The 10811-nt window shown below is 57.6% G+C and overlaps 1 protein-coding gene across 1 annotated transcript; it reads right to left on the bottom strand.

Moving 5' to 3' along the window:
• Positions 1 to 3421: 3421 nt before the first annotated feature.
• Positions 3422 to 5238, bottom strand: LOC112890864 (F-box protein AFR-like). Its single transcript, XM_025957732.1, has one exon. It carries the CDS (start codon positions 5108 to 5110, stop codon positions 3941 to 3943), a length of 1170 nt encoding a protein of 389 aa, XP_025813517.1. The 5' UTR covers positions 5111 to 5238; the 3' UTR covers positions 3422 to 3940.
• Positions 5239 to 10811: the final 5573 nt, after the last annotated feature.

Raw genomic sequence — 10811 nt, 5'->3', positions numbered from 1 at the left:
AGACGATCGCTCGGACCGACGAGACGACGCTGAACGTTATCGCGGCTTCAGTTTTTCTTTTTTTAGCTTTCGACAGCCTCTCCTTTCTTTTTTTTTTCTTTTTTCTTTTTTGACGCGTGCTTGTGCAGCATGGCATGGGACCACCACTGCCTACTGAATCCTGGCACAGAAGTAGATTCACCGCTTCATTTGAAATTACTCAGGTAGGTTCAGTTATCTCGGTTTGGTCTGGCGAGTAGATTGGCATCCTGTTTGTAACGTTTTTTTTTCTTTTGATTTGGAATGCCGCCTGTAACGTCAGAAATGCCGAAAAAGCCCTACCAGTACCAGCAGCGAGCCAGCGAGTAATTGGTGGGCCAGCAAAACAGACGATGCAAAACGAGCCCCGAGTACTTGGTAGGCCAGATTGCCGTCCGTCCAATAAGCCCCAACTGAACCCATCTGGTTAGGCACGGCCCCGGGCCGCGGACGTGGTAGGCCCACTACCGCTCCAGAACAAGATCAGGACACCACACGCCACGTTCGGCAGCCAACTGCCACCGTCACGGTCCCGGCGGCGGCGGAGCGGCCGCGCCGGACGGAGGCGGGCACGTCTGCCGGCGCGGGAACCCGAAGCCCGAACCCCCGAAACGGCGAGACACCACCGATGCTTTTTCTGTGCGAATCTGTACCCTTAAGCTCCGCTACTTCGTCATCGTCACACACCGGCCGGCCGGCCGGCCGAACCGGTGACGAGCACCACACCGGCGAACGAAAGGAAACGCCAGGCATGCTCGCGTCGCGCCGCCATGGAGACAACCGCCGGGACGCCCCGCCATGCCTGCGGACACCGCGCGCGAGGAGACGCGATCGAGGAACGCATGTGGACGACGCGCCGCAGGGAGGAAGGCCTGCCGGATCCGTTACAAGTTTTTCATTCCTGCATCTCCTTTTTGCAGCGTTGGCGGATACTTCTGAAACCTGCTGATAGGGACGATATGATGGAGATTGTGCGGAAGCTGAAGGACTGGACCAGACTACCAAGGCCTGGAGACGCTAGTTGTTCAGACATTGAGGAGATAGGGACCAGCAGCGTGACTGGTGCCTGCCACTTGGCCTCGCGGCTCCGGCAAGAGCAGCTGGCCTGGGCGGGATGCAAATTGGACCGTGCCCGTGGAAGAACTTCGTCAGGGGTTGTGATCAGGCAGCCCAAGTGGCTCCGATTCCCCGCTTACTCCTGCGGCCAAATTGCCAGCGATCACCATGCAGCAGTTGAGCTTGAGCAGGATTGCAGGAGACTTGTATCATACATGCCCCAGTTGAGCTATCTGGAACCGGATTGATGGGCGGCACGCAGCACAGATTCGCCGCAAGTGGCTGCCCCCAAGTGTGCCATTTGCACGGAATCAGTGCGGGAGATGTGGCTGGATTTCGAGCTTCCACTTCCATCAGTACATGTGAGCTTCTGCGTCCGGGCGGCTACCCTGATGGCAAAGATGTGCATCGGTGCATGGTTGGATTTCGTTGGCCTTTTTTTTTAAAAAAAAAACCTCCAGTATTGATGCTCCTTTCAGAAATCGCTACTGTTCGGCTCGGTCACTTGGATCCCTCGGACGATGTCCATGTGCGTTTCTACCCGTTTTGTGCAATCCTTTGCGTGCTTAGCCGTTTCGTGCTAAGAAATGCGCTGATGTGGTATTGTACTCCTCTGTTGTACGGATGCAGGTGAGCTGACCCCGCGGCAACCCGATGGGTTGGCACTGGTAGGTCATCCTACTTGCATCTCTACCCCGTCGCTGCCCTTTTCCCTCTCCAGTTGACGACACATCTACCCAAGGTATTGTTTTCTTCTTCACAATATCACCGGGTAGCAGGTGGGAGAACAAAAAAATTGCGTTACTTGTCGGGCCGCCGCGGCCGCGGTCACCATCACCGGAGGACCACCGCGCGCGCTGCTTCAGTGCAGGCTCCGCCGGGTCCGGTTTTCATTTTCTTTAGCCCCCGGCCAGGCCCCGTCCTCGCCTTCCTAGTACCGTACGCACGCCCATAAACAAGGCTCACCCCCATAGCCCCATCAGCTTAAACAAGCTTTGTCATCCTCACTGAACCTCTGGAATCCGATCGGTTCAGAGTTTCAGAGCAGCAGATCGCCGCAGGCGCAGACCCCACACGGGCGCACCCCACGCGCGCACAGCCAGGCAGCCTGACACCCTCAGCTCACCACCAGCTGTGCGTAAGCGTGCAGGTGCAGGTGGCCGTGCGCGGGGCACAGTACGGCCGTTTGTTTAGCCTCGGCGTCGGCGCTCATCATTCGGATCGGCTTCTTTAATACCACACCAACGCGGCTACAAGAGCAGAATACTGCGTAGCAGAGAAGAAGAAAGTAGAGTATTTGCCAGTGCCGTTCCCCTCCCCGGCCGCGCACGCTCGCAGCTAGCTTCGCTTCATCGCTTGAGAGAGGAGGAAGGGAAAACCGTGAGAAGTAGGCCAGGCGGGCCTACACGGGGCCTACCGCCCACGCCGCCACTAGGCCTTGTCTAACGGCCAGTGATGTCGTTGGTTTTCGCTGAGTTGGCAGAAAGAGAAACCAGCAAAATTCTTTCGCTAGCGAGTAATCTGGCGCTAGTTTTTATTATACTTTTCCCATCGCAGAGTAATGCAGTGTGGAAATAAAAAACGGATGCATTCATTTTTTCTTTTTTTATTATTTCTCACGTCCATATCAGCTGACGTCGTCGTCAGCGACGCTGGAGGAGGCCTTATGCGGCCCCCATCCCTCCTCGTCCACTGGGGAGGAGGCCGAGTCCCGAGTGGGAGCGGCGGCGCCCGGGGCGTGCCTGTCGCCGCGCTACGGCCTGTTCGGCATCGTGCTCGGGGGCGCGGGTCGCCATCGCGCCATGATTGCACCCCGGGAAAGAGCCGCAGCAGGCGAAAGAGACAGACATGCTCGTGTTCCAACTCCTCCTCCTCCTCCTTCCCACGACGCGATCATCATCGCTCGCTCGTGGATCGTGGCGGCGGGGTAGGGGGGGGGGGGGGGGGCGAGGCGCCGGCCGCGGCCGCGCAGTGCGCTCGCCACCGAGGAGTTCCCCCCCGTCCCGTCAGGCTCAGTCCGTCGCGCCGCGCGCCTCCTCGGCACTTCGGCAGGGCGCCGTGGTGGTGGTGGGCTGGTGGCCCGGGGCGGGGAGAAGGAGCTGCGCTCGCGCTTGTGCGCTGCTGCATACTCCGACGCTTCGCGGCCGGGTGATTGGGCGCGAGACATCTTCTCCCGTTAGAGCTACGGGTTTCCTGACTCGGAGACGCAACGACGCGGAGCGTGGCAGCGTGCCTCGGAGATTTGGGCTTTTGCCTTTTGAGTTGGGGGCTCCTTTTTTGCTTCTTCAGCTAATGCCCATCGCGTCGACGTCGATCTCACTTCACATCAACACGTTCACATCCGTTCTTCTTCTTGGGCGCGGACATCACATCCGGCCCGTTCTTTGTTTTCCTCTTCTCTTGTTCCTCCAGAAATACAAAACTAATATACACGCGTACAAGGAAAACCTCGAAAGCGGAAAAAAAAAATTCTACTGCTTGCACGCTTGCTTTGTTGCTTGCAGAGCTAGTAGAGGAGTAGAGGACGGTGGCTGAAAAAGATCCTTCAGCCCCTCCCGCTGACAGACTGGTCCCACGTGGCGAGCCTGTGTGCTCGCTGCTCGCCCATCTGGGTTTCTTTATTTTGTTCTTCCGAAAATCCATCTGGGTGTGGGTTTCCAGCAGCGAGCCACTCGCTCCTGCCGGCGAGGCCCTGCTGGAGCCGTCACGTTCCGCTGACATGTGGGCCAGCACGGCGCTTCGCCGGCGAGAAGGTGACGCCGTACGGACGGAGCTGGTGGGGCCGTGGGCGCGCCGAGTTGGGCCGAGCCATCGTCCGGCGACAGAGACGTTCCACCGGGTCCGGCGGGCGCGCCTGCGGCCTGCCTCATGCGTAGAGGACCTGCGCGTTGCAGGGCGCGAGCCCGGCGAACTCGGCGGGGCCCTTGACGACCTCCCACTCGACCACCTCCTCCTCGACGTCGTGGGGAGGAGGGGCACCGGCAGCGGCGGCGGCAGACACCGTGCCCACGGCGACGTCGAGCCCGGCGCCGACGACGTATATCCTCCGCCTGCCGCCGGCGACCTCCCCGACCTCGCCGGCGACGACGTGCGGGCGCCGGACCTCGGGCGGCACCCCGCCGCCGGCCACCATCCGCCACTCGTCGCGGGCCTCGTCGTACCGCTTCAGGCGCCACTCCCCGTACTCCGCCACGATGTACATCCGCCCGCCGGCGACGGCGCAGGAGCCCGTCCACCCCTCCCGCATCCCGCGCGCCATCTCGCGCCACGAGTCGGCCGCCGCGTCGTACACCGCGCCCCGCGGCGCGCGCTCGAACGGCCACGCCCACCCCTCCGTCACGTACAGCTTCCCGCCCGCCGCCGCGGCGTCGTACCGCGCCACCGCCGCCCCGCACCGCGGCGCCGCCGGGAGCCACCGCCCGGCCTCCGGGTCGAACACCTCCGCCTCGCCGTCCTCCCCGGCCACCACCACGCGCCCGCCCACCTCCCCGGCCGCCATGTACCCGCGCGGCGTCCGCATCGCCGCCGCCTCCTCCCACCCGTTCCGCGCGGCGCTGTACACCGCCACGCTCCGGACGGCCTTGTCGCCGCCCTCCTCCACGCCCCCAATCACGTAGATCTCGCCGCGGCGGGGGAGCCCGACCACCGCGAACGACCCGGCCGCGGCGCCGCCGGGCACCGGCGGCAGCAGGAGCCACCTCCGGGAGAACGGGTCGAGCGCCTGGCACTGGAGGCGCCGCGACGCGGGGTCAAACGCGAAGGCGAAGAGGAACGGCAGCGAGAACGACACCGACACCGCGGCCGCCGCCGCCGCGGCGGCGGGGGCGAGCGGCGGCGGCTTGGCGGGGGCGTCGGTGAGGAAGCGGTTCCAGGTGGAGGAGACGGTGCGGAAGAGGCGGTGGTAGAGGAAGGGCAGGTGGAGGAGGCACTTCTCGGCCACCTCCTCCGGCAGGCCCGGGATGAGCTCCACGACCTCCTCCCCCGCCCCCTCGCCGGCGTCCAGCACCTGCTGCTTGCTCATGGACGAGAAGCTCATGGTGGCGGGGGGCCGGATGGCGCGATTCCCGGTCGAATTGGGTGCGATTCGCGGGTGGGTTTGGGGGAAGTTTCGATTCGGCTGGGTGATGGCTGATGGGGAATGGAATGGAACTTGGAAGAGAAGCGGGGGGTGGGCCGGGGAATTTATAGAGGTGGGTCTGGGGAAGTGGGGGGTAGTGCCGCCGTGCCGGTGCGCGGCTTTGCTCAGCTGGCCAGGCTCCGCCTGCGCTGCGCTGCACCAAGTGGGCTAGCGCGCCTGCGCGGTACAGAGTTTCGGATCTGGTGTTGGTTGGGAGATGTTGTAGCGTTTTCCACCGTCCGATGAGCTTCGACGGTCTAGATCCAGTACGACGGGTAAGAGTATTTTCTTTTGCCCGAAAGAAATAAAAATGACAATCTATGTAGAGAATGGTATTACCGTAGAAAATTGCAGCTTCTTTTCCTTATTCCTAGGTCTGCATGGATATTTTCTCGGTTATATAGACCGTGTTTATTATGTGACAGCTCAAAGGAGACAAAAAATGTGACATTGCAAGCAAATCTCTACCATTTCTATAGAGCAAGTAATGATTTATTGGTCTGTCAATTGGAATTTTGACAATCAATACCTCAAGCGGTAACATCATGATTTGTACACAAGGTGAAAGAGCACAAAATTGGTGGTGGCGTGTAGGCAGCCGTCAATCTCGTTGAATCATGTTCAACATTACAATATGATAATATATACATTAGTCTTCGGCCGTAGCAACATACGCATATATTTGGTACGTCTTGTAAAAAGGTGAATGGACAGTGAAAACCGCAGCCTCAAAATAGCATCGAAGCAGAGAGTTCATCGAGCAAAGTGTCACGATTCAGAATGAGTTCCATATGAATTTATTTGGAATTTTGATAGAGATGAGTTAGAGTATTTTATATAATCAAATTAAATAGAAATGAAATTGATTTGAAGAGTTAGGAAATTATATCATAGTTCAAGCAAAAGGATTTTGTTTTATCAAAATAAAAGAATTAGAAATAAGTATTTCCTCTTAGCACTCGATACTAATATGTGATTTGAGAATTTGAGCAAAAACTTTGATTTGGATCTATCACTTTTATAGAAGCGACCCCCTCGCAACAAACAAATATTCTGCTAGCAACAAGCAAGTCTTTAAAAGGTGGGCAAACAGTGAGAGCGTATTCTCAAAATAGCGAGCGAAGCCAGCTGAGCGCATCGAGCAAAGGTATCGCGAGCAATTAGCAAACGAGCCTCGGAAAAAGCGGCCTGAAACAGTGAAAGGTTTCACTATTCCGCGTGCCTGAATTTTAACCAAATCTGGACTCTGGAGCGGCGCCGTGCGTTTCCACGGCGAAATTCCGCGCCGATGCTAGCCCAACACGCCACGAGGAGGGCTGCCTTGCCTGACCTGTTTCCGGCCGCCGGAGCGGTTGCCGTCAGGCGAGGTCCGGGGTCTTGTTTTCGAGCGGACCTGGCAGGGGAGATGGCGAGCTCGACTGGCCGTTTGCGTCAGGGTTCTCCGCGACCCGTCAACGAGTTCACGACGACGGCGGCAGCAGCTTGGCGCGAGCGAGGCCGGGCGGATGCCGCGGACGTTTGTTATCGGGCGGGGGCGAGGGCCGCGCGTGCGTGGGCCCGCGGAGGAGAGGTGCATGCACCCCGTACTGGACAGCAGCCCAGTGGGCCTGGCGGGCCCCGGCCGGGCGTGTCCGCGAAGGAAAGCCACGGGATTGCGGCGTGCGTGGGCCCAGCCGTCCTGGCCGTAATAAAGAATTATTAATTTCTTTTCCCTCTTTTTTTCTTGCTCCCGTTCCATGGAGATGCTTTTTCTGGGTGGAATGGAAGCTTTTCTTTGGGTGGCCGTACCGTACACACTAGCGTTGGCTTTGTGCTGGATAGAAAGGATGGCGTGCGCCGCGGCGCGTGAGAGTTTGGGCGCGCAGGCCGTCCGAGGCACCGACCTCTCCCGTTCCGATGTGCTCTCGGCGGCGTGATCCATCGACACGAGCCTAGAGACTCGCGCTACCGTGCTCGTTTGTGCGGCTCCCCTTTTTGGGCGTGTCGGCGTGGATCGTACCGCGACCGTCTCCACGCCCTTTTTCCTCGGACAACGCCACCCAATGATCTTCGGACACACGCCAGGAGTATTAGGATATTCGGTCAGTTTTACGTGGCAGGTTTTTTTTAGAAAAAATAGCCACCGACATTCTCGAATGGCATGTAGAAGAGGACGAAGGTTACGCAAACGTGTAGGGAATGGGGTGCAGTAGTGCACTAGGGTTCACTTGAGGGATTGCAAACAAAATACTAACAAAATAGAAAACTCAGTGTGTTTTTGCTGGGGTTGATATCATCAGGTCAGTGGAGAGAAAGTTTTGATGCTATCAGATTGGCAGCAAAGTAGCACCTAGTTCTTTTTTGAGACATAAATATTTGTTAGCACAAGCATTTCTTCTGAACGAGTAGGTTGGTTATAGATAGCGATCATGTCGTGGAGAAAGGAGAAGGCTATTGGAGCACTCAGGTAGTTAGGTGTTGAGGCACGCCACTAGCCAAGCGACCATCCACAAATTGAAGCCACGTCCACAGGGAAGAGGATACAAGTATTCAATAGGAAGACGAATGCTATTTGCCTAGAAAATTTATTTTTTAAGTTTTTAAGGTAAATTATTTAGAAACACGCGTCATACTTACGTTGCTGTGGTGACAATGACAAAAGGCAACATCATGTATATGTCCATGTGCCGTGCGAGTTGAGCGACCGAAACAGCAACACACCTAAAAGTAGCTTGCGAGCTGCAAGATGTGGACACCTTTTCATCCTCTTCCAACTTGGTTCACTGATGAAGAGATTTAATTTGGATAGTCCACGGATAAAAACCCACGACTTTTTCCTGAATTTGTCAGAACCTTGCAAAACTCACATTTACTTGCAAAATTCGTCAAACGTCAAGAATTTCATCCCTTTTTTTCATGCGAACAATTTCGTCTCCATGACAACATGGTATGGGACGATAATCAACTTGGAGGCAATTATTGGCCGGGGCACGCATTAGATTTCCATGCATCCTTTTTGGCATGAGAGGGACGCAACAATGGCGGTCAATGGTATGAGTTGGGGGTTGCTAGCTTGCTGCTACCGTAAGTCTCCAGGACAGCTACAGGCACGCCTTCTTGCTCCATCATCAGACAGGAGGGATCACTCTAGCTCATACACGATGGCACTTGCCTTGTCTTCACACTGACCTAGTGATCTCTGCCGACTACATGCGCGGTTCTCACACCGTAACCAAGTGCCATCGAGTTCGCTAGACGATGCACGGATGGAGGACGCGAATCCTGGTCAAAACAGGAAATACGGGCGCGATCGTGCGAGCGGGGCGAGTAGATTCTGCGCTCCACTTGGCGCGCATGGAAATGGCCAAAAGATGATGCGAGCCGCGAGGCATCCAGTCTGCTGACTGCGAGCGGTGGTGGTCGTCGTCGCAGTCGCAGCTGCCAAGAGACGCGCGATTGGCGGGCCGCGATAGGAGGCGCAGGCGATCGCCGGGAATCGAGATGGGAGCGGTGAAAACTGAAAACGACGGCCCCGCGTCGAGCTCGGCTCTGAAGAAGCAGGCGGAGGCGGAGGCGGAGACTGGCGCTTGCGTAGGGGGTTAGGTCGGGCGTCGGCGTCTCGACACGGATCGCCCGGTGAAAAACCGCGCCGGCGCCGGCGGCAGCGTCGTGCGCGTTTACAGGGGCGAGATGGGGACGTGGCGCCCATGATTTGTAGCCTGGTAATGGGATCGATGAGGATGATCTCTGAAGCAGCTAGCGGATGCAAGTGACACGGCGGCGGTGGTCGTGTGCACAGTCGCGTAGCAGTCGCTGTTGGTCCTGCCCGCGGTGCCGATCGCCGTCGCCGTGACCATTGGAAAGACTTTTGAGCGCGGCGCACGCGATCGCGGTCCCGCCGGCGTCCGACCCACACCACGCGTCGCTGGCACGCGCGGCGCTCCACCTCGATCGCCTTCCTCTGAAAGGTCTCGGCGCGTGGTGGCTACTAGCCGCACCGTCGCGTGCGTGTCGTGATGAAAGGTTGCGAAGGGCGGCGCCGGCGCCTCCGCCGCGCTGTGGTCCTCGACCGCGAAAGCGCGGTAGGCCGGTACGGTGGTAGGGCAGAGCGCTCGGCCTAACCCTGTCCTTGCGCGCTGTCCTTGCGGACTCGCGTGAGGTGAGATGTCGGAGGCCGGCACGCGGGCGGGACACCTGCGCGCCGCGAGCGATGGGGCGCGCGATGTCCTCGCGGACTGCCGCGGCGGCGAGGGCACCGGACACCGTCCCCACTCCGTCCAGCTGGCTCCCAGCCCGAGCTCGAGCTGCGCGAACGGACCCGGTGCCCGCCGGCACACGCAGGGCAGCGCGGCATGGCGCTCGCTGCCGCGAGCCCGCGACCGCGACGACACCTCGCGCCTGACCGTACGAAACGGGACACCGTTACCCCGTGCGTGTCCAGTGTCCCTTCGCCGTGGTACACGGCATATGAGGCTTGGGATGGCCGCCGGTTCCGATCCGCCGGGGGCCCCGGGACGCGACGTTCTCGGCCAGCACACGTACCGTGCGGCGAGTTCGAGTGATGGGTCGTGTCCGCGCCCATTCGAGCTCCAGAGGGTCGTGAGCTGTGCGCAGACATTGCGGGTACGCACCTATGCAGAGGCAGGAACGGAGAGGAGAGCGGAGGCTTTCGTTTTCGAGTCAAATCCAATCTGTATTGTGTAGTGCGGTCTTGGTACAGGACTAGTACAGGGGAAAGTGAAGTTTTCTAATATTTCTCACCTGATAAAAAAAGAGAGAGAATTCTACAAAGCTCTTAGCCGGTGAAGTTTTCTCCTTTTTTATAGCTCACAGATTATCGTATTTTACCCAAGCTTTTTTTAGCTCGTCATTTTTTGGACAATATAAGATTCTTTTATTCTTTTTTAGAACAAAAAAAAACAAACTTGAAGTGGGTGTGCGCGCGCTCAGGCAAGAAAACATTATCTTGGCACTGACCAGCTGAATATTGTGAACCATATCACTCCCTCTGACCACACGGTATAGCCAACCACTCCGCCTTCAAAATACATTTTAAATGATACCTCTTGCTGCAAAATATCTATAAAATGCAAGTCAAATCTGCTTCTATAAACTGCATTTTAAGAAAAAATGTATTCATGCCATTTTCAGGTACCGGAACCACCACATGAAAAATGTTTTGCAACCAAGGTTGACTTCAGATAAATCAGAAAAAAGCCACTTATTTGTTACTAGTGGGAGTAGCTAGGATGCTACAGACTTTCTCGACCTGGATATTCGGTTGCGATACCTGTAGGAGGCACCTCTGCGACAAATTCCGTGGGGTTTAATCATCGCGACGCCCGATCCTCGCTCGCGTCTAGTCACCTTTTGCCCGTGGTGGTGCACTGGGATTCAGCAGCAACTCCGGCTCCGTTGCTTGGTCAGGAACGGCAGCTCAGCTGACAGGACGCGCGGAGACAGGACTGGTAACCTGATCCTGATGTGGCATAAAGCTGGGATTCGGCTCGGTCATGATGGTGCGGGGCTTGGAATCGCATTCCACGCCACCATCAAATCTTTGCTTTGTTGATTCCTCCTGAGCTCCCGGGCGTTCTTTCTTTAAAGCCACCTTTTGGTTTTGCGCCATTGCCCAAGAAGT

This window comes from Panicum hallii, chromosome 4 (genome assembly GCF_002211085.1).
Source record: "Panicum hallii strain FIL2 chromosome 4, PHallii_v3.1, whole genome shotgun sequence".
Lineage (NCBI taxonomy): Eukaryota > Viridiplantae > Streptophyta > Magnoliopsida > Poales > Poaceae > Panicum > Panicum hallii.
This window is presented reverse-complemented; position numbering and strand designations above follow the sequence as displayed.